Source organism: Symphalangus syndactylus, chromosome 14 (assembly GCF_028878055.3).
Source record: "Symphalangus syndactylus isolate Jambi chromosome 14, NHGRI_mSymSyn1-v2.1_pri, whole genome shotgun sequence".
Lineage (NCBI taxonomy): Eukaryota > Metazoa > Chordata > Mammalia > Primates > Hylobatidae > Symphalangus > Symphalangus syndactylus.
In genome coordinates, this window is record NC_072436.2 from 17,648,514 (window position 1) to 17,675,798 (window position 27,285).

Here is a 27,285-nt window from a genome sequence, read left to right on the forward strand (position 1 = left end):
TCCCGTGGGCGGGGTTACCGGTCGGTGCGGTTGGGATGGTGCCACTGCGCAGCCGCGAGAGGGCGGTACCACGGCGGCAGCGACATGGGGGGGCGCGGAGCAGACGCCGGAAGTAGTGGTGGTACGGGTCCGACTGAGGGGTACTCGCCACCGGCTGCGTCCACCCGAGCGGCTGCGAGAGCGAAGGCCCGAGGGGGTGGGCGTGGCGGCCGCCGAAACACAACCCCCTCTGTTTCCTCTCTTCGCGGAGCGGCGCCGCGTAGCTTCCATCCGCCAGCTGCCATGAGCGAGCGCCTCCGTCCCAGGTGAGAGGGAAGGGACCCCCTTTCCATTCGTCGCCTGAGGATCTGGGAGATGGAGCCGAGGGGGCGCGCGAAATGGGAGTCGGAGCAAGTGTGGACCCGGCGGGGCTCCCTGTGGGGTGCACTGCGGGCCGGGGGAGGAGGGGAGAGGGATGCGCGAGTGATGCTTGGTTCCTGTGGGTAGCTGGAAGGTGACTCTCCGGGGTCCAGGTCTCCCGCCCCTCCATCTTTTTCCCCCCCTGTCTTTTCTTATTTGGAACGAAGTGTGATCGGTCCCGGAAGAGAGACGGTGGCCCTAAAGCTTTCCTGTCCTAAATTTAGGAGGGTGGGGGGATGGGAGAAACGTCTCATCTTGGAGAGGGAGCCCCTAAGGCTTTTGTGAGGGCACCGGGCGGGGAGCTGCCGGCTCCCCAAGGTCAGAAAGAAAGGTTGGGCTTCACCCCGCAGCAGGGAAAGATTCGGTTAGACTGAAGAACTTGTTCCCTGAACGGTTGTGAACACAGAAGGGCAGATGACCAAGGCGGGTTATGGATCCTCTCTTGACTGTAGCATTAAGAACAAGCTGGATTCTAAACTGTTTGGATGCGGGGCCGTTTGACTCCGAAGGCGGGAGGAAGGATTTTATCTCGATGCACTCGCTACCTTCCCGAGGGAGCCTGGCCTCGGGACCCGGGTCTTAAATTAGGGGTTCTGTGCTTGACATGTACTACTAGAGTCCGGACTAAGTTGAGATTTCTTAATTTTTTTCTCCCTCTTAATTGCCTCTTCAAGAATGTGTGGAGGAGAAAGTCGAGAAGGGTTACCTCAGAATGCTCTTCATGTTACGGTCTTTCCACAAGGATCCTTCTCTGAAATAGTTATTTCATGGGATTGAAGTTCTCAAAAGTATCCTGAGTTTATTTGGTCCCATAGTGAAAACCTAGGGTTCCCCAAGCTGCTGCATTGGATTATTGATTTGGGTCATGTAGCAAGTGGAGCATAAGGCCTCTCCTTGAATAGAAAAGAAGAGTGGACTAAATTTGAAATTGGGGGCCCAATTACAGACATGCCATCGGAATTAGGAACAAGATCTTTAGATGAAGTGAATCTGACCCAACTGCCATATTATTCTTTCCCAAACCCAGTTTATACTTACGATATTCTCTTGGGATGTCTCACATATCTGAAAAAAAATCTAAATATTTTCTACAAATAAACATTCTACTGTACACAACTAATCTGAATGCATTTATACTGGCAGTAGATTCCTTTTATCTTGTACACAAATAATCTCAACATGTTTTAAAGAAGTTATTTGATTTGGACAGGCTTTTCTTGCCAGTGTTTAATGGAGTATGATGGGCCAGCTCTGCCAGCTCTAGGATGGTCTAAGATGGTGGTTTTTCGGCTGGGTGCGGTGGCTCACGCCTGTAATCCCAGCACTTTGGGAAGTCAAGGCGGGCGGATCACCTGAGGTCAGGAGTTCGAGATCACCCTGGCCAACATGGTGAAACTCTGTCTCTACTAAAAATACAAAAAAATTAGTCAGGCCTGGTGGCAGGCACCTTAATCCCAGCTATGTCGGAGGCTAAGGCAGGAGAATCGCTTGAACCTGGAAGGCGGAGGTTGCAGTGAGCCGAGATCACTGTACTCCAGCCTGGGCAACAAGAGCGAAACGTCCACCTAAAAAAAAAAAAAAAGAGTTTTCAGGCTGTCCCACAGTAGATTGGATAGCCGCAGAGAGGTGGTTGTGTGGTGAGGGAGTCCCTGCTTATTGATTGATTGGTTGATTGATTGACAGAGTCTCACTCTGTCGACCAGGCTGGAGTGCAGTGGCCCCATCATGCCTCACTGCAGCCTCAACCTCCCAGGCTCAGGTGATCCATGTCAGCCTCCTGAGTAGCTGGACCACAGGTGTGAGCTACCACACCCAGCTAATCTGTGTATTTTTGGTAGAGATGGGGTTTCACCATATTGCCCAGGCTGGTCTTGAACTCCTGGGCTCAAGGGATCCACCCACCTCGGCCTCCCAAAGTGCTGGGATTACAGATGTGAGCCACCTCACCAGACTGGGAGTCCCTACTTTAACAGATCCTTTATCTCTTATATAGAGAGAATTTTTTTACAGTAAGAAAGAAAGAGTTCTGTTACTTTTTAAAATAAAGTTTGAAAACTACTAGTTTCCATACTCTTTTTTTTTTTTTTGAGATGGAGTCTCACTGTGTTGGCCAGGTTGGAGTGCAGTGGTGCGATCTCGGCCCACTGCAACCTCTACTTCCTGGGTTCAAGCAGTTCCCCTGCCTCAGCCTCCCAAGTAGCTGGGATTACAGGCACGCGCCACCATGCCCTGCTAACTCTTTTGTATTTTTAGTAGAGACAGGGTTTCACCATGTGGGCCAGGCTGGTTTCGAACTCCTTACCTCAAGTGATCTGCCTGCCTTGGCCTCCCAAAGTGCTGGGATTACAGGTATGAGTCACCGCGCCCAGCCCATACTCTTAAGATTATTTCTATGCCGAGTCTCTAGGAGATGACAGGAAGGTCGGAGAGAAATGAAATAATGCAACGTGATGGAAACAACCATCTGTAGAAGTAACAGATGCCAACTGGTAATCTGCACCTAGATGGGTAGGGGAGAATATAATCAGTTATAGGGGTGCCTGCTAAAATTATAACCTGGTCTGTGGCATTAATGCCAAAAATTGTAATCTGATTGATTGAACTGATAGGGATGAGCAAGAAGCTGTAATCTTGCCAGTTGTTAACACCGTTATTAAAAGAAGAGTGTTTCAAGGATGAGATCTGCTAAGAGCCTAGAAAAATGCAAATGAAGAGCAGGTAGGACTCTTTCTTAATCTGGTACCATCCAGAGGAGAAGGCCACCAACAGGCCAAAGAGATTATTCTGGTACCTTGAGAGATAAGTAATTTATGAGGCAGGGATATTTCATGTGACTCTGCCAGAGATTAGTTGAAATCCACAAAATCATCTCATCTTTTTTTGTTCTTACAGTCCCTCTGCCATGCAACCTCCTTGATATTCATAGTCTTGTCCTGGAAAGATCTATCCCCCATTATAAATGAGGAGATAGCAAATTTTGATCAGGCTCCTAAGTTTGGTTAGAGTGACTCAGCAGCCCAAAGCCCAATCAGCTGTTGGCATGCTGATAAAATGGGTGTGTGAGGACCAGCAGCTGCTACTTACTCAGTGACTTTCTCTTTGGGTGTCGACTGGCCTCCCAGCAGACATTGCTTTGCCTCTGCAGAACACTCCCACGCAAATTCCCTGATCATATTAGGATGAAATTAGCAGTTTCTTGGTTCAAATTTATGATAAAAGCACATCCATTTAATGATTATTAAAACCTGGTATTCATCTATTTTTTTTTAACCTCCAACTACTTCAAAGTAATGTACAGCTAAGATCTGATCTCCTAAGAGAAAGGTAGGGACCAGAAATGTCTTAGAATGAAGTAAATTACATAGCCCAGTGCAGGATGGTTGAAGCTTTATCAGAACCACACACTCTTTATTATTCCAAACTTAAGCTGGGATCCATACTCATTATTAAAGTTAGACCTATTCAGAATGTTGCAGAGTACAGAGAATTGAGCTTAGGGTAATCATTTATTTTCTCTAATATTCAAACCTCAACTCAAAACCTTTAGGATTAAAGGCCTGCCACTGTAAGCCACCCTACTCTCATAGAAAGTGTATAATTACATAGAAGTCACTATATCCTCCAAATGTACATGCTTTCCAAAAGCTGTGTGTCCACACTAGCCTTTTGTCTCTTAACTATAGAAAGCTGAAACTTTAAGGGTTTTGTAATTGGTGCTGCTGCCATGTACATACAGACCTCTAGCCTGTGCTGCTCCGGAGAACGTTCTGCAGTGACAGAAATGTCCTTTATCTGTGCTGGTCAGTGCAGTACCCACTAGCTACACGTGGCCACTGAGCACTAGAAACAAGGCTGCTGTGACCTAGGAACTGGATGGTTAATTTTAGTTAATTTAAATGTAAATAACCATATGTGGCTAGTGGCTACCATATTGGACAATACAGTTCCGGGCAATTTGACTGAAAATTATACCTCCTTTAATTGATTTCTGTTTTCTAACGGGTTCAGAAATCCTCTTGACAGCACATAATTCTTAAATAGAGTACATACAAATTTGGTCTTTCTTGCACATCTGAGAACACTTGCCTAAGAAAGATGTGTGATTTTTCTTTAAACCTGGAAATTTTAAGCAGCTTATGCTATAATCTCATAGTAACAATCTAGTGAAGTAATTGTTATATCATAATACCAGCTAGTGTTGCCAGAATAATCAGGTTAATGTGACCAACAGGTACTTTTATAAGGGTTTTCAGGGCAAATAGGCAAAGGCAGCCACCCTTATATCAAATGTTGTCATATGGAAGGGAGTACAATTAGGTAACTCGGAATCGTGATTTCAGGGAGTGTAAAAAGAAGAAAACCTTAATTAGGTTAGAGGTTGAAAGCTTAGTCATTAACCTCTTCCTGTTCTTGTTTTAGTCCCAACAGACATTTAAAATTGTTAAGCTTCTTTTTAGAAATGAGTTTTACTAATTTAAGCTTGACCTCGCTGCTGCTATCTTGTATTTTTGCTCTTAGTGTCCAGTGATGGTGTATTTCCAACTGATAACCTATTGGGATATCATATGGTGAATTATGTTTTCTCAGGCCAGAGGGCAAATTTATATGTTGTTATGGTTTGCAATTCAAGTGTCCAAAACATCAGTTGTTTGGATTTTTTTTTTTTCTCCTTGTGATTTAATTTCAGGAAAAGGAGAAGGAATGGCAACGAAGAAGACAACCATCTTCCCCCCCAGACCAAAAGGAGTAGCAGAAACCCTGTCTTTCAGGATTCCTGGGACACAGAGGTAGGAAGTGTGGTCACCATAATCTATTGTTTTCACTGCTTGAGTTAAATAACCCAGTATCTGCTGTGTAATTAAATTTACCTAAAGAATAATTTAAAATGACCTTACTTGGTTATACTGGTTTAACCTTTCTCTTTGCAAATCAGGGTCCCTTTGAGGAAGCTGTGTACCCTCTCCCCAGCAAAACAGTACATATCTGCACATAATCATGCATGTACACACTCATTTGTATTTGTTAGAAATTTTGTGGCTCTTTGAAAGCTTATGTTTGAACTCCCTGTTTTGTATTTCAGCAGCCAACTTCTTTTCTGGTAGTTTATAAACCATGAATTGTCCTTAAGATAAACATATTTTGTTGCTTCAATTCAAATGCCTTTTAAGAGAAACTTTACGCATGTAAAATATGTAAGGTATGTGTATGCAGAATCCCATTTTTCAGTGTTTTTACTTTTCATTATTTTGTTCTGAAAAGAGCTCCTGTGGTGAGAGGGAAGGGGAGTTGGGTGTTCTTGAACTTTTTTACAATTTTTGATTTCCTGAAAGAGTGCTTCAGTACGCAGACTGAGGATACAGTTTCTGTGCAATTGGAAGGCTGCTCTGTGCTGGGGAAAGGAAACCAATATAAATTAATGCTGCTATTAAGTTACGCACCTAGAGATTTTGACCCTTAACAGTTGTCACACTAAGAGAAAAGCCTCGGCCGGGCGCGGTGGCTCACGCTTGTAATCCCAGCACTTTGGGAGGCCGAGGCGGGCGGATCACGAGGTCAGGAGATCGAGACCACGATGAAACCCTGTCTCTACTAAAAAAAATACAAAAAATTAGCCGGGCGTGGTGGCGGGCGCCTGTAGTCCCAGCTACTCGGAGAGGCTGAGACAGGAGAATGGCGTGAACCCGGGAGGCGGAGCTTGCAGTGAGCCGAGATTGTGCCACTGCACTCCAGCCTGGGCGACAGAGTGAGACTCTGTCTCAAAAAAAAAAAAAAAAAAAGAGGAAAGCCTCAACAACAAAGAGCCCTAGCCTCATAACTCACAGTAGAATTCTGTGAGTGTACCCAAATAATTTGTACTTTAATTAGTTCCTGATAATAGGATTTGACCTATATCCAGTCTGTCTTTGCCAGCAATTCAAAGTAACTCCCCCAAGGGGGAGAAATCGGAAACCTTCATGTAGGTAACATTCGTTCAGAGACAGTGAACAAGTGCAGAGTAGAATCCTTCTGTGTGGAGACCTGAGTTTCTATAGCTGTTTTTCCTCTTCAAATATTTTCCTGGCCGAGCGCGGTGGCTCATCCCTATAATCCCAGCCCTTTGGTAGGCCAAGGTGGGCAGATTACGAGGTCAAGAGTTCGAGACCAGCCTGGCCAACATGGTGAAACCCCATCTCTACTAAAAATACAAAAAATTAGCTGGGTGTGGTGGTGCGCGCCTATAATCCCAGCTACTCGGGAGGTGAGGTGGGAGAATTGCTTGAACCCAGGAGGCGGAGGTTGCAGTGAGCTGAGATTGCGCCATTTTACTCTAGCCTGGGCAACAGAGCAAGACTCCATTTCAGAAAAATATATATATATGTATTTTTTTTTCCTATTTGCTTTTTTCTTTTCTTTTTAAAAAATGATTATCAGAAAGGTAATTGAGTTTTGTTTAATGTAATAGTTGGGAATCTCAGGGATGAAAGAAAACAAGATTAGAGGCTACCATGAATATCTAATGATAAAACCCTGTAATAGTAATTGAGTTTCCATTCTTTTGAATTGTAAGTCTATTCATTAAAAGAGTATGCAAAGATTACTTTCATGGTGTTGACATCAGTATTTCCTTACTTGTGTCTGTATGTAAGTCCTGCTATGTGATGTTCATTTCAGTCAAGGGTATGGTAGGTATAACTCTCTGTATTAACGTTTTTTTCCCTGTATCTGCCAGTTTTGAAGCCTGAGAACAGCAATAGAAATTGCCATCTTTTTCTTGCTTTTATCTCTTGGTTAAAAAAAAAGAAAGAAATTGTCATCCTTTTTTAAAAAATTAACATTTCTGATCTCTTAAGTAAGGCAGATATTGTAGATTTTTTATTTTATTTATTTATTTTTTTGGTACAAAATAACCTTTACTCTCTTTCTAAAATCCGTGCATTGATCTCACAGAAGAAAACAATGTCTTGTTACTCAACCTCCCGTGTTCTCTAGCTGAGCTTGTCCTTACTTGTCCAAAGAAATTCAGTTGTTGAGCCACTTCGTAATCATTATCTGAAGGAAGGACTAGATTGTCTTCCTTATCGTTTAAGGTCATTACTGGTAGTTTCTGTCTGAACTCACTGGTAGATCACCTAATGGGGTGTTACAACCATTAGTTTCAGCCTTGCTTACTGAACATTGACCAGAATAGCCTGCTGTGCTGTCCTGTGCTGTGCTGTTGTGTGGTCCTGTCCTGTCCTGTCCTATGCTGTGCTGTGCTATGCTATGCTGTCCTGTCCTGTCCTGTGCTATGCTGTCCTATGGTGTCCTGTCCTGTCCTGTCCTATGCTGTGCTGTGCTGTTGTCCTGTGCTGTGCTGTGCTGTCCTGTCCTGTCCTATGCTGTGCTGTGCTGTTGTCCTGTGCTGTGCTGTGCTGTCCTGTCCTGTCCTGTCCTATCCTATGCTGTGCTGTTGTACTGTGCTGTGCTGTGCTATGTTGTCCTGTCCTGTCCTGTCCTGTGCTGTGCTATGCTGTCCTGTCCTATGCTGTGCTGTCCTGTCCTGTCCTGTCCTGTCCTGTCCTGTCCTGTCCTGTGCTGTCCTGTCCTGTCCTGTCCTGTGCTGTGCTGTGCTGTGCTGTGCTGTGCTGTCCTGTCCTGTCCTGTGCTGTGCTGTGCTGTCCTGTCCTGTCCTGTGCTGTGCCGTGCTGTCCCGTCCTGTGCTGTGCTGTGCTGTGCTGCGCTGTCCTGTCCTGTGCTGTGCTGTGCTGTCCTGTCCTGTCCTGTCCTGTGCTGTGCTGTGCTGTGCTGTCCTGTCCTGTCCTGTGCTGTGCTGTGCTGTCCCGTCCTGTGCTGTGCTGTGCTGTCCTGTCCTGTCCTGTGCTGTCCTGTGCTGTCCCGTCCTGTGCTGTGCTGTGCTGCGCTGTGCTTCCTGGCGGTGGTATTAACAAGTAACAAGGACAAGTGAATGATGAGAGAGCCAGAGAAGCAAAGGGCAGAGGGAAAATCTTTTAAAATGGAAAGTTAAGACCCAAATAATGAAATTTTCACTACTGGAATAAATTATTATGTTCGTAGCAGTAAAAAATCAAGTTTAGGGACATTTGGCTGGTTTTTGATGATTGTGTATAAAAGGGAAAATAAAACAATTCATTTTTAATTATATTAACAATTTAGACAATAAAATATTTTATTAATAACATTACTAATGAAAATGTTTTCTTTTAATTCTGAGGTAGGGCCGTGAGGTCAGTTTCCTTGAAACTAAGTTATGTAAGAGAAACCATTTCCTATGTTTTCCCTGAATGAATAAGCTTTGTCACCCAGGCTGGAGTGCAGTGGCGTGATCTCAGCTCACCGCAACCTCTACCTCCCAGGCTCAAGCAATACTCCTACCTCAGCCTCCCAAGTAGCTGGAACTACAGGCGCATGCCACCATGCTGGGTTAATTTTTTAAGGTGTTTTTTTTTATAGAGACGATGTCTCACTATATTGCCCAGGCTGGTCTTGAACTCCTGGCCTCTGACCCTCCTGCACTGGGCCTGGCCAAATTCTTTTTCTTCTTTTCTTTTTTTTGTTAACCTGGCTGTTTAAGAATTCTTTTTCTTATAACTTGAACTTTGTGAGGAATTTTTGTTTAATTCTAAGAGAGATTTAAAAGTTACTTACAATTCATTTCTAAAAGTTAACCTTTTCACTTAAGTACAGTAATAATGGCAAGTACTGGGAAATATGTGAGGTGTTTTATTTATGTTAAACCATTAAATTGTGCCACAAGTAAATCACAACTATCTGTACAATGGAGATAGTAGTATCTGCCTCCTTTCCTAGATACTGTAAAGCTAAATAACGTGAACTGATTTGCCGGATTAGTTATGTAGAGAGAAACTTTATGTGTGCATAAGTTAATGTGTGCATAAATGGCTTCCTTCCCCCATTTTATTTTTTCATTGTTTATTGTTTTTTGAGAGGGAGTTTCACTCTTGTTGCCCCGACTGGAGTGCAATGGCGCAATCTCGGCTTGCCATAACCTCCGCCTCCTGGGTTCAAGCGATTCTCTTGCCTCAGCCTCCCGAGTAGCTGGGATTACAGGCATGCGCCACCACACCCTGCTAATTTTGTATTTTTAGTAGAGGCAAGGTTTCTCCATGTTGGTCAGGCTGGTCTCAAATTCCTGACCTCAGGTGATCTACCTGTCTTGGCCTCCCAAAGTGCTGGGATTCCAGGCGTGAGCTACCGTGCCCAGCCTGTTTTAGTAGGTATGATTATCTCCACTTCTCAGGTGGAAAAATTGGCACACAGAAAAATAGTCACTTGTCCAAAGAACACAGCTAGTAAGAGGCAGAGGAGGAGCGGAGCCCCAGGGTGTGGTTGTTGGGCTGCACGCTCCTGACCATGGTGTGTGCTCTCCCAGAAGATAGAGCAGAGGTTCTGGGAGACTTTGCTAAATATATCCAAGAGCAGCTAGGGCCTAGTCTTCTCTTTTTTTTTTTTTTTTTTGAGACAGAGTTTCATTCTGTCACCTAGGCTGGAGTGCAGTGGCGTGATCTCAGCTCACTGTAACCTCCACCTTCCAGGTTCAAGTGATTCTCCTGCCTCAGCCTCCTGAGTAGCTGGGATTACAGGCACCCGCCAGCTCACTCAGCTAATTTTTGTATTTTTAGTAGAAACGGGTTTTGCGATGTTGGCCAGGCTGGTCTCAAACTCCTGACCTTAGGTGATCCACCCGCCTTGGCCTTCCAAAGTGCTGGGATTATAGGTGTGAGCCACCGCGCCCAGCCCTAGCCTTCTTTTGAGTCAGGAACAGAGAAGAACAATTTTCCTTCTCTTTTTATCTAGAAGATGTTTTTTCCAAGTACATGCCATGATGTGATCTTAGCTATAAAGCAATTTTAGATTTCTAGCAAGAAAAAAAACAAAAATGAGGTCTTGTGTTTTTTTTTTTTCCAAATCTCTGATTAGTGATTGAATTGAAGACTTTGAATTTTAACTCCAGTAACTTGGACTTAATGACTTATGAGCCTTAGAATACTATTTTTTTAAGTTGAAGTATTTACTAATTTAATTTTTTTTTTTTTTTTTTGAGACAAGGTCTTGCTCAGTTGCCTAGGCAGGAGTGCAGTGGTGCAGGAGTCATGGCTCACTGCAGCTGTGAACTCATGGGCTTAAGCACTCCTCCCTGCTCAGCCTCCCAAACATCTGGGAGGTGTGCGCCACTACACCTGGCTAGTTTTTTTTTTTTTTTTTTTTTTTGAGACAGAGTCTCGCTCTATCCCCAGGCTGGAATGCAGTGGCGCATCTCAGCTCACTGCAACCTCTGCCTCCCAGGTTCAAACAATTCTCCTGCCTCAGCCTCCCGAGTAGCTGGGACTACAGGGGACCACCACCACGCCCAGCTAATTTTTGTACTTTTAGTAGAGACGGGGTTTCACCATGTTGGCCAGAATGGTCTCGATCTCTTGATCTCGTGATCCGCCTGCCTTGGCCTCCCAAAGTGCTGGGATTACAGGTGTGAGCCACCGTGCCCGGCCTACCTGGCTAGTTTAAACATTTTTTTTGTGGAGATGGGGATCTCCTCATGTTGTCCAGGCTGATCTTGAACTCCTGGGCTCTGGCAGTCCTTCCACCTTGGCCTTCCAAAGTATTAGGATTACAGGCGTGAGCCACCATGCCCAGCCTAATTGTTTGTTTCACGTAAAGCCATTCTAGATGAATCACATTAGTTAACATCTATCTCAGGCTCAGTTTTCTCTTCACTGAGCAAGAAGTGAAATGATTTTTATCAATTTTTGTCTATCAAGTCCTGATCTTGGGCAACTATTTGGATGGGTAAAAACTACTTAAATTTAACTTAAATTTTTTTTTAGGGTCTAGTCTTTTTAGATTGAATTCTATTATTTACATGTAGAAGGAGTAATGTTCTTTACTTTCAGTTTTAATATCTTTATCTACAAATTACACTAGAAGTTTCTATGTAAATCTAGCATCTGTTACCTAAGTATATGCCTTGTAAAAAGTGCTCCTACTTGAGTAAATAAAAGCAATACCTTCTCATCTTTGGGAGGGAAGAAATTAAAATCTGGGCGCAGTGGCTCATGCCTGTAATCCCAGCACTTTGGGAGGCCAAGGCGGGCAGATCACGAGGTCAGGAGTTCGAGACCAGACTGACCAACATGGCGAAACCCCGTCTCTACTAAAAATACAAAAATTAACCTGGCGTGGTGGCGCGTACCTGTAATCTCAGCTACTCAGGAGGCTGAGGCAGGAGAACTGCTTGGACCCGGGAGGCGGAGGTTGCAGTGAGCTGAGATTGCACCACCGCACTCCAGACTGGGCAACAGAGTGAGACTCCATCTCAAAAAAAAAAAAAAAAAAAAATCTAAATTAAAAAAAAGCAATACCTTTTAAAAGTACAAAGACCTCAATTTTTTTTTAATACCTTTAACTTAGCTTAACAAGACCATTTTGATTTTTTAGACCAGTGTGAAGTAATATCAGATAGAGAGTGAAAAAATGTGGAGATAAAACAGAAGTGGCCGCCAGGCCATGTCTATAATCCCAGCACTTTGGGAGAGAGAGGCAGGTGGATCACCTGAGGTCAGGAGTTCGACACCAGTTTGGTCAACCGGTCTCTGCTTGAAACCCCGTCTCTGCTAACAATACAAAAATTAGCCAGGCGTGGTGATGCACGCCTGTAGTCCCAGTTACTCAAGAGGCCTAGGCAGGAGAATCACATGAACCTAGGAGGCGGAGGTTGCAGTGAGATGAGATTGCACCGCCGCACTCCAGCCTGGGTGACAGAGCGAGTCTCCATCTCAAAAAAAACAAAAAACAAAAAAACAGAAGTGGCTTACCTAGGACAGCTTCAGCCCCTTTCTTGTCTCTACTAGAAGGCAAAATTTTTGATGTTAATATTAAAATCCTAAGGAAATTCTTGGTGGGAATGCGGAAGTGTGAGAAATTAAAAAAGAATAGAACCAGGGGATCCATGTATCATAAAATTAGGAGTCTATAAATTCATTTGTTTTAACTGATAAGAATTAGCAGAGTGTTAGGTGATTTTAAAAAAATAATGTGAATTCATATGACAATAGGAGTATTTAGAATAATTTTTTTAAATGTTATTTTAAGCTCTTCATTCTTGCCCATTCTCATCTTTAATCCGTCTTGGAGTAGAAGTATTAATACATTCTAAGGGACAGACTGATTTGGCTGACTCTTTTCAGTGAAACTGTTAGGATTGTGTGTTTAGAACCCTGTAGCAAATGAGCTCTGAAATTAAGTTTTTTTTTTTTTTTTTTTTTTCTTTTTTTGGAGACAGGGTCTCACTCTGTCTCCCAGGCTAGAATGTGGTGGTATGATCATGGTTTACTGCAGCCTTGACCTCCCCCCACTCAGGTGATCCTTCCACCTCAGCCTCCTGAGTAACTGGGACTACAGACGCGCACTGCCATGCCCAGCTTATTTTTATATTGTTTTTGTGGAGACAGGTTTTCGCCATGTTGCCCAGGCTGATCTCTAACTCCTGGACTCACACGATCCACCTACCTCGGCCTTCCAAAGTGCTAGGATTATAGGCATGAGCCACCATGCCTGGCCTGAGATTAATTTCATTTTTTTCTTTTTTTTTTTGGAGACAGAGTCTCGTTCTGTTGCCCAGGCTGGAGTGCAGTGGCGCGATCTCCGCTCACTGCAAGCTCTGCCCCCTGGGTTCACATCATTCTCCTGCCTCAGCCTCCTGAGTAGCTGGAACTACAGGCGCCCACCACCACGCCTGGCTAATTTTTTTGTATTTTTAGTAGAGACGGGGTTTCACAGTGTTCGCCAGGATGGTCTCAATCTCCTGACCTCGTGATCCACCCACCTCGGCCTCCACAGGGCTGGGATTACAGGCGTGAGCCACCGCGCCCAGCCGAGATTAATTTCTTAAAAGATCCATTCAAAAGGGAGGAACAGTGCTGTTAGTCTAATTTATAGAATACATTTACTTCGCTTACAGTTTAAGTCCTTGATATGTTTGTAAATACTTCAATTCACAGCATACTAAGCTACCCCAAGCAGTTTCGTTTTTTTTGTTTTTGTTTTTTTTTTTTTGAGACAGAATTTTTCCTCTTGTTGCCCAGATTGGAGTGTTATGGCACGATCTTGGCTCACTGCAACCTCTGCCTCCCAGGTTCAAGCGATTCTCCTGCCTCAGCCTCCCGAGTAGCTGGGATCACAGGCAATGCACAACCACACCTGGCTAATTTTTTGTATTTTTTTTTTTGAGACGGAGTCTCGCTCTGCCACCTAGGCTGGAGTGCAGTGGCATGATCCCGGCTCACTGCAAGCTCCGCCGCCCGGGTTCATGCCATTCTCCTGCCTCAGCCTCCTAAGTAGCTGGGACTACAGGTGCACACCACCACAGCTGACTAATTTTTTTTTAGTTTTAGTAGAGACGGGGTTTCACCGTGTTAGCCAGGATGGTCTCGATCTCCTGACCTCGTGATCTGCCCGCCTTGGCCTCCCAAAGTGGTGGGATTACAGGCGTGAGCCACCACGCCTAGCCATTTTTTGTATTTTTAGTAGAGACGGGGTTTCTCCATGTTGGTCAGGCTGGTCTCAAACTCCCGAGCCCAGGTGATCTGCCCACCTCAGCCTCCCAAAGTGCTGGGATTACAAGCGTGAGCCACCGTGCCCGGCAGCAGTTTCTTATTGAAACAGAATGTTAAAATCTGTTATTAAGTACTGAAGATACACACATACACATCTTTTTCTACTGCTGGGCATTATTTTTTGGCCTGTTGAAATGGAAACAAAGTGAAGTGATATTAATAATACAATATTTCCGTTCAGAAGAAACTTTAAACACATCGTGTGGTCCAGTTTCACCTTATAAGGGTAACAAAAGTATAGAAAGGATGTTATTTATTCATGGAGACAGAAAAGTTATCACCTGCATTTTCTTTCCTTGCTTATTTATAAAGTGGTTTTAATTAACCCACTGAGTTCATTTGGAATCTTTTGTCTCACCAATATTGGTAGATCTGAAGTTTTCTGAAATTATTGGACACTTTGGAAGCACAAAATTTTACATTAGATGCTCTGATAGACTTGGCGGGGACCATCTCTTGCATTTATTTATTTATTTATTTATTTATTTATTTATTTTTTTTGAGACGGAGTCTCGCTCTGTCGCCCAGGCTGGAGTGCAGTGGCGCGATCTCGGCTCACTGCAAACTCCGTCTCCCGGGTTCACGCCATTCTCCTGCCTCAGCCTCTCCGAGTAGCTGGGACTACAGGCGCCCACCACCACGCCCGGCTAATTTTTTGTATTTTTAGTAGAGACGGGGTTTCACCATGGTCTCGATCTCCTGACCTCGGGATCCGCCCGCCTCGGCCTCCCAAAGTGCTGGGATTACAGGCGTGAGCCACCGCGCCCGGCCATCTCTTGCATTTAATCCAGATTCTGTGGCAGCCTTAGAATGAAAATCAGCTTCATCATGACTCCAGAGATGGAGTATATACTGTGGGTGAGATTCCTCTTTTAAGGTTCACATTAATTGAAAGCACCATTGAAAGAGGGGATGGAGGTAAGGGGAAGCTGGGGCTTGACAGAAAATAAAATACTACATTGATCTTTTATTTTCTTTTTGGAGGTGGAGTCTTGCTCTGTCGCCCAGGCTGGAGTGCAGTGGCGTGATCTCAGCTCACTGCAACCTCTGCCTCCTGGGTTCAAGCAATTCTCCTGCCTCAGCCTCTCAAATAGCTGGGACTACAGGCGAACGCCTCCACGCCTAGCTAATTTTTTGTATTTTAGTAGAGACAGGGTTTCACCGTGTTGCCCAGGCTGGTTTCAAACTCCCGAGCTCAGGCAATCCACCTGCCTCGGCCTCCCAAAGTGCTAGGATTACAGACATGAGCCACTGCGCCTGGGCTTTATTTTTTATTTTTTATTTTTTATTTTTGAGGTAGAGTCTCACTCTGTCGCCAGGCTGGAGTGCAATGGCACAATCTCAGCTCACTGCAACCTCCACCTCCCAGGTTCAAGCGATTCTCCTGCCTCAGCCTCCCGAGTAGCTGGGACTACAGGTGCACACCACCATGCCCAGCTAATTTTTGTATTGTTAGTAGAGACAGGGTTTCACCATGTTGGCCAGGATGGTCTCGATCTCTTGACCTCATGATCCACCTGTCTCGGCCTCCAAAGTGCTGGGATTACAGGCGTGAGCCACCATGCCCGGCCCTTTTTTTTTTTTTTTTTTTTTTTAAATCGGGACACAGTCTCACTCCTTCCCCCAGGCTAGAGTTCAGTGGCACATTCTCAGCTCACTGCAACATCTATCTCCTGGGTTCAAGCGATTCTCCTGCCTCAGCCTCCCGAATAGCTGTGATTACAGGTGCTTGCCATTATGGCTGGCTAATTATTTTTTTGTTTTGTTTTGGTTTTTTGTATTTTTAGTAGAGATGAGGTTTCACCATGTTGGCCAGGCTGGTCTCGAACTCCTGGCCTCAAGTGATCCACCCGCCGTGGCCTCCCAAAGTGTTGAGATTACAGGCATGAGCCACTGTGCCCAGCCCTGCTTTTCAAATTAAGAAGAGAAAGCATTTGGTTCTAGATAATATACACATAGGTCTCTTTTTATGAAGCGGAATGGCTTAGTGATTAATATTTCTGTCTGGGGTGGGGTGCTTTCTTAAGGTTATTAGTAGAAATAGTGTTTGGAGTTGTTTAGTTTCTGCCATGGGTATAAGTGAGTTGTCTCTTAAACTGACTTTGCACACTGGAAAAATAAAATTAAAGGCAGGCCTGGCTGAGAGACCAGAGCTTCTGTGCCCTTTGATGTATCATTTGAGCCCTTTGGACTAAGAAAATGAACTTCAACTTCCCCGTCCTCTGCTTCACAATTTAGTTATATCTAGCCCTTCTGCCAAAGAGAGTAGTGTGTCCTTCTGCCTTTTTGCTCTATATTCTCTCAAGACTCCTGAAAGCTTTTTCTAGTATTTCTCCCTTCTTTTCAGCTCTTCAGATTTCTTTTACCCACTGTTTATTTCCCTGGCCTGCTAGTGGGCTCTTTTCCCCACTCACCTCCTCTCTGCCTTGTTTTCCCCTCAGCTTCCTGTGTGCCTTCTCCCTCTCCCTTCACGCCAGACACCTTCAGTTGCCTGCAGCCACTGCTGGGACTTTCTCATCGGCCTTCCCTCCCTTCCTCTCTGGATCCTGGCTTCCTCCTTGACTCTGTTCAAACTTTTTGCCAGGCTCACCAATGGTCTTTCCATTCAGCAAACAGTTCCCAAACACCTGCTGTCTGCCCAGCACTGTCCTGATGCTCGAGTCCCCTATGTCTTCTTCCTCTCCTTCCGGAGTTCTTTCCGTCCCCCTCGGGGGTGGTGCATGTTCTCCTTCCTTGTCATTTCCACAGTCCTCCTGGGCCTGCCTTCCTGCTTGTTGTATTAGGAAAGCTCCCAGTAGGGCTCTGCTCTCAGATCCTTGACCTCATTCATCTCCCACAGATTCCTAGGATCCCCACTCGTAAGTATAGACCTGAGCCAGTCTTACACGCTCAGGACCCACCTGTTCCTGCAGCCCTCATGGCTCTTGATAATCTAGCCATCACCTCTTGTGCAGTTTCCCTCTCACTCACTCCTGCCAAGGGCCGGCCCACCCACACCACACCTTGCTTTTCTGAGTTTGCTCTTGTTCCCATTGGTCATACCCTGCCTGTGAAAATTCTTCCTTATCCTCCTGGGCCCAGCTGAGACACCATTCATGTTAAGGAGCCTCTCCTAGTATTCAGTCAGCATCCATTGCTGGATTCCCATCACCACAGTAGCTGTGAACTGTTGTTACCAATGGGTATGGTGCTACCATTTTCATGATTCAGCTTAGTAAATATTTACTGAATGCTTCAGCAGCAGTGGAACGCCTTGTACATAGTAGGCACACAAACATTTCTTTGCCCAGTGGTTGGATGTGAGAACAAGCTGCACCCTCCTTTTGTGTCCGGAATTGGTGGGTTCTTGGTCTCACTGACTTCAAGAATGAAGCCGTGGACCCTCGCGGTGAGTGTTACAGCTCTTAAGGTGGCGCGTCTGGAGTTTGTTCTTTCTGATGTTCGGATGTGTTCGGAGTTTCTTCCTTCTGGTGGGTTCGTGGTCTCGCTGGCTCAGGAGTGAAGCTGCAGACCTTCGCAGTGAGTGTTACAGTTCTTAAGGCGGTGCATCTGGAGTTGTTCGTTCCTCCCGGTGGGCTCGTGGTCTCGCTGGCTTCAGGAGTGAAGCTGCAGACCTTCGCAGTGAGCGTTACAGCTCATAAAAGCAGTGTGGACCCAAAGAGTGAGCAGTAGCAAGATTTATTGCAAAGAGCGAAAGAACAAAGCTTCCACAGTGTGGAAGGGGACCCGAGCGGGTTGCCACTGCTGGCTCGGGCAGCCTGCTTTTATTCTCTTACCTGGCCCCGCCCACGTCCTGCTAATTGGTAGAGCCGAGTGGTCTGTTTTGACAGGGTGCTGATTGGTGCATTTACAATCCCTGAGCTAGACATAAAGGTTCCCCAAGGCCCCACTGGAGCAGCTAGATACAGAGTGTTGATTGGTGCACTCACAAACCTCGAGCTACGCACAGGGTGCTGATTGGTGTGTTTACAAACCTTGAGCTAGATACAGAGTGCCGATTGGTGTATTTACAATCCTTGAGCTAGACATAAAGGTTTTCCAAGGCCCCACCAGAGCAGCTAGATACAGAGTGTCGATTGGTGCATTCACAGACCCTGAGCTAGACAAAGGGTGCTGATTGGTGTGTTTACAATCCCTGAGCTAGACATAAAGGTTCTCCACATCTCCACCAGACTCAGGAGCCCAGCTAGCTTCACCCAGTGGATCCTGCACTGGGGCTGCAGGTGGAGCTGCCTGCCAGTCCCATGCCATGCACTCGCACTTCTCAGCCCTTGGGTGGTCGATGGGACTGGGCACCATGGAGCAGGGGACGGCGCTCGGCGGGGAGGCTCGGGCTGCACAGGAGCCCACGGAGGCGGGGGAAGGCTCAGGCATGGCGGGCTGCAGTCCTGAGGCCTGCCCCGCGGGAAGGCAGCTAAGGCCCTGCGAGAAATCCAGTGCAGCGCCGGTGGGCTGGCACTGCTGAGGGACCCAGTACACCCTCTGCAGCCTCTGGCCCGGGTGCTAAGCTCCTCACTGCCCAGGGCCGGCAGGGCTAGCCGGCTGCTCTGAGTGCAGGGCCCACCAAGCCCACGCCCACCCGGAACTCCAGCTGGCCCGCAAGCGCCGCATGCAGCCCTGGTTCCCACTTGCGCCTCTCCCTCCACACCTCCCTGCAAGCTGAGGGAGCCGGCTCTGGCCTTGGCCAGCCCAGAAAGGGGCTCCCACAGTGCAGCGGTGGGCTGAAGGGCTCCTCAAGTGCCGCCAAAGTGGGAGCCCAGGCAGAGGAGGTGCCGAGAGCGAGCGAGGGCTGTGAGGACTGCCAGCACGCTGTCACCTCTCACTTGTGCCAGCATGGTGCTGAGGTGGGGCCCTGGCGTTTACACTTTAAAAAGCCCCTAGTGGCCAGGTGCAGTGGCTTACACTTGTAATCCTAGCACTTTGTGGGGCTGAGGCAGGAGGGTGTCTTGAGCCCAGGAGTTCAAGACCAGCCTGGGCAACAGTGAGACCTCGTCTCTACAAAAAATAGCTGGGCATGGTGGCATGTGCCTGTAGTCCCAGCTGCTCAAGAGGCTGAGGCAGGAGGATCGTTTGAGCATGGGAGGTCAAGGCTTCAGTGAGTTATAATCATGCCACTGCTCCAGCCTGAGTGACAGAGCAAGACCCTGTTTGAAAAAATGAAATAAAAAGCCCATAGGTAATTCCAAAATAGATTGTATCATGGCAGTTCTCTTCTGGGTCTTACCCAGATGTCTGCGGTTACAAGGATACAATGGTAGGTTTTATTATTACCGAAACTAACCTAGAATCCTTCTTTTTCACACAGATCTTCAAAACAGGACTCTGTATGTTGTTTAGAGAGATTCTTGGCCAGAGCCTTCGTAAATTTATCTTGCTTGTGTTCATAGACCTGCAAGGGGTTTTTATTTCACAGATCACACACAGCTTTATTCTCTTTTGATTGCTAATACAGATTTGTCATGAAAACAGCCTGGTCAGATGTCATGTCAGCACTAAGCCTAAATGGACAATTCAGAGAAAAGAAAATGAGCTTTGTAACCGTTGATTTGGTTAAACTGTTTGATGAGTCTGTAAGGAATCAGGATCATAAGAGTGGGATTCCTATTTGATGGTCCTTCTCGGTCCCAAAGTCTTTGGACCATTGTTTCTCTTTTGGTAAAAGAATTTGCTGTCTTTTCGAGAACAAATGTGACAAGGTAAACACTTCTCTACTAAGATAGCAGTTTCCATTTCCAAAGCTGTGCATCATCAAGTAGTGGCTTTTGCCCTCAAGCAATCTGATATTAAAAAGATTCAACTAAGTGAGGGAAATAGGATTTTTTCCTGTTTCAAGAGTTTTACTTTAGGAGACAAAAATGTTTTACTTCTGTATATATCTTAAGGCACTAATACAGACTTCAAATTTAGTTTTATGCCTTTTGGGTTAAAAGTGAAGAATGGTCTTTCCTTTATCCCATAAAGCAGATGACTGACAGTGTGGCTGACAGTGTTAAGATCAACTACAGTAACTTAAAAGAATGTTTTGACCCTGTTCCATAGAAATGCTTTATTTTGTAACCCAGTACATACCAAATATATTTGTGAATAATTGAAAGAAAGCTTCACAGAACAATATCCTTATGTTGCACTCTGTTGTCTTTTTTTTTTTTTTTTTTTTTTTAATGCTGGTTGTAACCCACCAATTTTATGCTGGTTTCACTCTCAATTTGAAAAATCCTGGTCCATCTGTAGATTGTGTGACACTCCCTAAGCCTCCCCAGTAGTGAGAAAACTGGTCTGAATTGTCAGAAAATAGATACCAAAGCCTGAATAGTTTAAAACTATCATTGGTCTGCTCAATGCAAGTGAATACAACTGAAGCAGCTTTAGAAGTTCTAAGGTAGTTAAGGTGAAACAATCTTCTCAAAATCATATTGGCAGTATCAATACTTTACAGTCTCCATTTTGAAGTTAAATGTAATTGAAGACCTTACTTGGTTTCCTAGTAGCCTTCTTTTTTTTTTTTTGAGACAGAGTCCCACTTTGTCACCCAGTCTGGAGTGCAGTGGTGCCATCTCGGCTCAGTGCAACCTCTGCCTCCCAGGTTCAAGCAATTCTGCTGTCTCAGCCTCCTGAGTAGCTGGGACAACAGGGATGCGCCACCGCGCCCGGCTAATTTTTGTATTTTTAGTAGAGACTGGGTTTTGCCATGTTGGCCAGGCTGGTCTCGAACTCCTGGCCTCAAGTGATCTGCTTGCCTTGGCCTCCCAAAGGCTGGGATTACGGGTGTGAGCCACCATGCCTGGCCCATGGTAGCATTCTTTTTTTTTTTTTTTTTTTTTTTTTGAGACAGAGTCTTGCTCTGTCGCCCAGGCTGGAGTGCAGTGGCACAATCTCAGCTCACTGCAAGTCCTGCCTCCTGGTTTCATGCCATTCTCCTGCCTCAGTCTACCGAGTAGCTGGGACTACAGCCGCCCGCCACCACTCCCGGCTGATTTTTGTATTTTTAGTAGAGACGGGGTTTCACCGTGTTAGCCAGGATGGTCTTGATCTCCTGACCTCGTGATCTGCCCTCCTTGGCCTCCCAAAGTGCTGGGATTACAGGCATGAGTCACCGCGCCCGGCCATGGTAGCATTCTTTAGTTCACTTACTCATTATCAGTTTCTTCCTCAAAAGAAATGTTTTTTGGTAGACACTTTAGAAAATAAATTTTAAAATAAAATAGAAGATTCAAATACTAAATATTTTGTCATATATATCCTTCCAGATTGTTTTTGGTGTATATAAATATATGTATGTATATATTTGAGAAAAACATTTTAAGAATCAACTGATATACTATATACACTGTTTAGTATGAAAGGATGTAAAAAATGATGCTAAAGACTTCGATGTTAGTGTATGTATGTCTCTATGATCATTGCTAATGGCTGAATAGAATTTCATCATATATGTATATTAATGGATAATGGATGTAATATAATTAAACCAATTCTCTGTTAGACATTTAGGTTGTTTCCAATTTTTAGCCATTATAAACAAGGCCCAGTAAACACTTTTTTTTTTTCTTTTGAGACAGAGTGTTGCTCTGTTGCCAGGCTGGAGTGCAGTGGCGTGATCTTGGCTCACTGCAACCTCCGCCTCGCGGGTTCAAGTGATTCTCCTGCCTCAGCCTCCCAAGCAGCTGGGACTACAGTCACGCACCACCACGCCCAGCTAATTTTTGTATTTTTAGTAGAGATGGGATTTCACCATGTTGGCCAGGATGGTCTCCATCTCTTGACCTCGTGATCTGCCCACCTCAGCCTCCCAAAATACTGGCATTACAGGCGTGAACCACTGCGCCCAGCCAAGATTTTTTAAATGAACTGGAAATTGCAAATCTACCTAACCCTAAAATAAAATAAAATAAAATAAAATAAAATAAAATAAAATAATGTACAGAAATCTTCCCTAATCTATTTAAAGAACTTTTGCCTTTTCTTAGAGTAACATCACCGTTGTGCTATTATAGTATGAAATAGATATAATTTGAGATGAAAACTTGACTTACTAGAAACTGATTGTAGTTCTTGCCTTGATTTTCAGACAGTACCTGTAATGAGAAACAGTAAAGAAAACAGACTAAGAGGAAACAAAGCATTCTGCGCGGTGGGTTTCTAATTGAGTGTAGTGACCTGTTTGTTAAATATTCACGATTCTAAAGGTGCAAGTGGCCATTCTACATTGTTATACTAGGTTAGGAGACACCTTTGTAGACTACAAGTTTTGTTTTTGACTTTGACTTCTTAACCCTCTAAGTAAATACAGTTGCAGGTGCTGCAAATCCTGCCCGGCCCATTATCATCCTTTCATGAGGTTTTTATTTTTATTTATTTTTTTATTCTAGAAAGAGGGGTTGTCCTTTGCTACCTATAGGCATTGGGGTACGTGACCATAGCTCCAGTGGCCTCGGCACTATCACAAGTCTTGGTTTTAGTCTTGTTAATGATGGCAGCTTTGTGAACATTGCTTGTTTTCATTGTTTCAGATAAGTTATCTATATGCATATTATTGGATGTAATTTTTGGTCAAAAAAGGGATAGAACTAGGATTTTAAAAATCACTTTAAAATATATATCTGTAAACAGCATTTTGTTTAATTTATACATTTTTATAATAAAAATACATAATAACCACATTGCAAAAATTTAAAGTGTGGAAAAAGTCAAGCAGCTATAATCTTTCCATTCTAATATAACTACTGTGATTGCGTTCTTTCTTTCCAGCCTTTATTTTTTTTTTGAGACAGTCTCATTCCGATTGCCTAGGCTGGAGTGTAGTAGCGTGATCTCGGCTCACTGCAACCTCCACCTCCCGGGTTCAAGCGATTCTCTTGCCTCAGCCTCCCTAGTAGCTGGGACCACAGGCACACACCACCACGCCCAGCTAATTTTTGTGTTTTTAGTGGAGTGGAGATGGGGTTTCACCTTGTTGGCCAGGATGGTCTCGATCTCTTGACCTCGTGATCCGCCTGCCTTGGCCTCCCAAAGTGCTGGGATTACAGGCATGAACCACCTCGCCCGGCCTTTTTTTTTTTTGGAGACGAAGTCTCGCTCTCGCCCAGGCTGGAGTGCAATGGCGCAATCTCAGCTCACTGCAACCTCCGCCTCCCAGGGTCAAGTGATCTCCTGCCTCGGCCTCCCTAGTAGCTGGGATTACAGGCGCCTGCCATCATGCCCGGCTAATTTTTGTATTTTTAATAGATAAGGGGTTTCACTGTGTTGGCTAGGCTGGTCTCAAAACTCCTGACCTGAGGCGTGAGCCATTGCACCCGGCCAATTTTTTTGTATTTTTAATGGAGATGGGGGTTTTGCCATGTTGGCCAGGTCTCGAACTCCTGCACTCAAGCAGTCCACCTGCCTCAGCCAACCAAAGTGCTAGGATTACAAGTGTGAGGCACTGCACCCGGCCTCCAGTCTTTTTTTTCTTATGTGTAGACTTTACCTAGTTGTAAGCAGACATTTCAGAACCAATGTCTTTGCCTAAGGGAACATAAATTTGGATGTATTAAAGGGCTAAGTTTAAAAAAAATTATACGCTAGATGTTAATTACTAGAATTCTTTCTCATGTGCTGAATACAATATTGTATTGCATTGTAAATACAGAAAGGTACTGCCAATTGAGTTATCAGGGTTGTCGTTTATTAGAAATGCAATAGTAAAATTGTAAAATAAGGCTGGGCATGGTGGCTCGTGCCTGTAATCTTTCCTGCCTGGCACTTTCGGAGGCCAAGGCAGGAGGATTGTTTGAGCTCAGGAGTTGGAGACCAGCCTGAGCAACATGGCGAGATCTTGTCTCTGCTAAAAAAAAAAAAAAAAAAAAAAAAAAAAAAAATTAACCGGGCATGGTGGTGTACGCTTGTAGTACAAGCTGCTTAGGAGGCTGAGGTGGAACAATTGCTTGAGCCTAGGAGATTGAGGCTGCAGTGAGCTTGATCCACTGCATTCCAGCCTGCGTGACAGAGTGAGACCTTGTCTCCAAAAAAAAAAAAAAAAAATTGTAAAATACCATAATTCTGAAATGGGTCCTTCATGTCACCCTCGCCTTTGAGCGTCCTAGTGGTGGAAGCCAGGAATTTCTGAAAGTGACTTTTTTTTTTTTTTTTTTAAAACATGAACTGCAGAATGAAAGTGACTCTTATCGGGGATCTCCAAGTAGCCTCTCCAAGATGACTAAAACACCCAGTCATGTTAGTTACATTAAAGAAAAAGTTAGGCACGCTCATGTACACACATGTACATATGAACTGCAATAATGCCAACATAAGATAACTTGACCAGAAGTCTATTAAAGTCCTTTCAGTTACAGAATACCATTTTGTGTCTATGATGATCACAAAATTGGCTTAGGCTTTTAGTTTTTATCTTCACTTATACCCAGAAGCCATCTTATTTGTCACCTTTTTTATAGCCTGTCCCAATGACTCATACATTCCCTTGGAGGCTGAGAACTGCCTTCTTTGGTTGGAAATTATTGAAATGAATGGGAAAAGCAGGTAGAGAATACTTGTAAAAGAATTAGGCTATAGTTGAAAGGATTTGGAGTTAGGAAGCCCGTGCTTGAACCTGGACCCATCCTAGAGCTGTGTATTAGGGACAATAAATCCTGCTCAGCCTGACAGGGTGGCTGTGAGGAGAGGATGAAACATTTTAGGAGAGCATACTTTATCAATTCCAAAGCCCAGTATATGTCTTCATCCTCAAGCTGAGCTGGAAAGGTACTCTTAATAAAGCGCTGTACATGAAACCACAGTAAAGCTCTTAAACAAAACAGCCTGATGGTGACCCTGTTTCTTTCTTTTCACTTCCAGTCTTCAGGCAGTGACAGTGGTGGGAGCAGCAGCAGCAGCAGCAGCAGCAGCATCAACAGCCCGGACAGGGCCAGCGGGCCGGAAGGCAGCTTGAGCCAGACCATGGCCGGATCCAGCCCTAACACGCCTCAGCCCGTGCCCGAGCAGTCCGCACTGTGCCAAGGCCTCTACTTCCACATCAACCAGACCCTGAGGGAGGCCCACTTCCACAGCCTACAGCACCGAGGGCGGCCTCTGACATGATGTGCTGGCAGTTTCTTGCCTTCTGTGAAGGGACAGCGCTGTGCAGATTTGATATTTCAACTTACAACTTGTTTTAAAAGAAAAATTGCACACGAAAAATGCCTGTTGGCTTTTCAGTCTATATTTGAAATAACAGGTTAACAGGCAGTTGTTTACTTGTGGTTTTGCTGCACTATTGCAATTTCAAAGGGGCTTTGAAGCAATTTTTTATAGGATTCTTTTGAGGGAGGGTATCAAATCTATGTCAAGGTAGTGGTTTGAGGAAAACTCATTCTGTGTTGAATCCATAGTATGTCCCATTCAGACTGATTTCCAAATCTGTCATCTAGAAACTCTACTTTATGTAAAGGGCCTTTTAAAAATGCGGGATCTTCAGTTTTTTTTATTCAATAAACTAGTAAAGAGTATCTAGTTTCCATGAAAAAAAGTAAGTTTTTTTCCAAAATATAGGAAGCTTGATTCAGTCTTGCACTGAAATTAACTGCCATACTACCTCTCAGTATGTAGATGTTCTATTGAAAGTACTCTCTCCTGTGTAACAGGAGAACAATCAGATCCAATTCAGACTGTCAGTGAAGCACCCTCCCTAATAATAGTCTCTACTCTTTGTTATATATTTGTACCTCCAGGGAGAATGTCTTTTGGATTCTTGTATATCGAGACAACTTCTGTGTCACTATTCCTCCACAGTCTGCACCTCAGACTTTAGTAGGAAACACGGCACAGTTCTGCAAGTGAAGTAATATGTAATGACTTTTTGTCCTACAAACTTGGTCAGTCAGCAGCTTACATGATCTCATTGACAATTCCACCTTGTAGTGTCAACAATTAAGGTGTTGTTGAACACTAATAAAATGTAAGCTACCTGAACTGATGTCTAAAGCAACAAGTATTGTGAAATTTTGGGACAAAGATTAACTTGATGCTTAAAGTAACCCCCAACAGTAACTAGGGGGCCACATTCCATCAGTGAAACTGGAAAGATTGGTGTGGCTGAGAATCAGATGAGCAGAGGCACCTTTAGAAGAAATAATGTGGTAGTATTTATTTAGGGAGAGACAGATGTGTTGCCATGTTACTTAGTCATACTAGAGAGCCAGCCAAGTTTGAATAATGAAGGTGCAGACGTGTTGTCTTCTTCACTGACGAGCTGTCTGAACAAGGAGCCAGGAACTGTCGGGTCACCAGCTGTGGAGTGTGCCGGGGGGACAACCTGCCATTGGATGTAGAGAAAAGTGCCTTAGAGTTGACCTGGGCCCTCCTGCCCACTCGCCCTCCGCGCGACGCCACTCGGAGTCCACACGGCACACACAAGCGGAGCTGAGAAGCACGATGACTCTAGTCAGAGGACTTTGCTGTCAGTCCAGATTTGAAGAGGACACGGAACAGCATGAGCCTTTGTGACAAAACTAGAATTTGGAAATGAGGACTGTCTTGCGAAAAGGGTAGACACAGGCACCTCTCTCCACAGCCTGCTAACCTAATATGGGCAGAACTGAAAGATCACTGCAGTGGAAACTGTTCTGGAACAGGCTGCAACATAGCCCATGCTTAGGGACTGGATGGTTTTTCCAAGAGCTTTTTTTTCTTAACTGCCATCTCCCAACTTTTAAAGCCAGATACTTGACAAGGATTTTAGATCTTAATGGGTTCGATGGTAAGGAATACGGAAAGGATACACTGCTAATATTGTGTCTAACAATAAAGCAAACAACTCGATGCTGTAAGAAGACAAGCTGTTTAAGCTTTCAAACACACGTGCACACAGCACAATTCAGAAATACCCAGGAGGATTCCTGCAGGCTTAACAGTTGGCATCGTACTGAAACGAAACGTGTATTAACAAGAAAATGTCAAACTTTTGGGGAAACAATTTTTCTGTTATTTCCCACCCAACGAAAAGGGAAGATAAAACCATCATCACCAGAACAAAACAGATTTTTTCCAAACAAGTTCAATGATTGACAGGGCCGGGTTGGCAGTTAACCCTTTCATCCTACTACATTCAAGAGATCATCTCCACCCTGTCCTGTATATTTCCTACATTTCTATTAAGAGGCTACTTGGTAGTGTCAGCAGGCATCTTTTACACCTTCTAGTAGCTCAAGCTAGTAAAACCTTGTACTTCGCTATTGCGCCGCCATTAAAAGCAGCATTAGTGCATTTTGTCACAGTTCTTTATCAGTTATTTAAAAGGGAG

General features: G+C 44.6%; 2 protein-coding genes across 5 annotated transcripts in view; one reads left to right on the plus strand and one right to left on the minus strand.

Moving 5' to 3' along the window:
• On the plus strand, window positions 1–27,248 carry VCF1 (VCP nuclear cofactor family member 1). Of its 3 annotated transcripts, none has more exons than XM_055243831.2 (4): window positions 11–305; window positions 5,087–5,186; window positions 22,078–22,140; window positions 24,843–27,248. In XM_055243831.2, the coding sequence occupies exons 1-4, from the start codon at window positions 85–87 to the stop codon at window positions 25,083–25,085; spliced, it is 627 nt and encodes a 208-aa protein (XP_055099806.1). In that variant the 5' UTR covers window positions 11–84; the 3' UTR covers window positions 25,086–27,248. The 3 variants fall into 3 exon arrangements, with proteins under 3 accessions (XP_055099807.1, XP_055099806.1, XP_055099808.1); XM_055243833.2 differs by lacking the exon at window positions 11–305 and adding an exon at window positions 4,277–4,716; XM_055243832.2 differs by lacking the exon at window positions 22,078–22,140 and having other exon boundaries at window positions 1–305.
• Window positions 26,105–27,285, minus strand: part of COG1 (component of oligomeric golgi complex 1) — a 15,062-nt gene continuing 13,881 nt past the window's right edge. Inside the window, exon 14 of one of the 2 annotated variants that reach the window (XM_055243818.2) lies at window positions 26,105–26,298. In XM_055243818.2, the coding sequence (XP_055099793.1) occupies window positions 26,161–26,298 (138 nt within the window). In that variant the 3' untranslated portion in view covers window positions 26,105–26,160. Of the gene's footprint in view, window positions 26,908–27,285 lie in introns of both variants that reach the window. The other variant, XM_063617419.1, reaches the window with a different exon arrangement.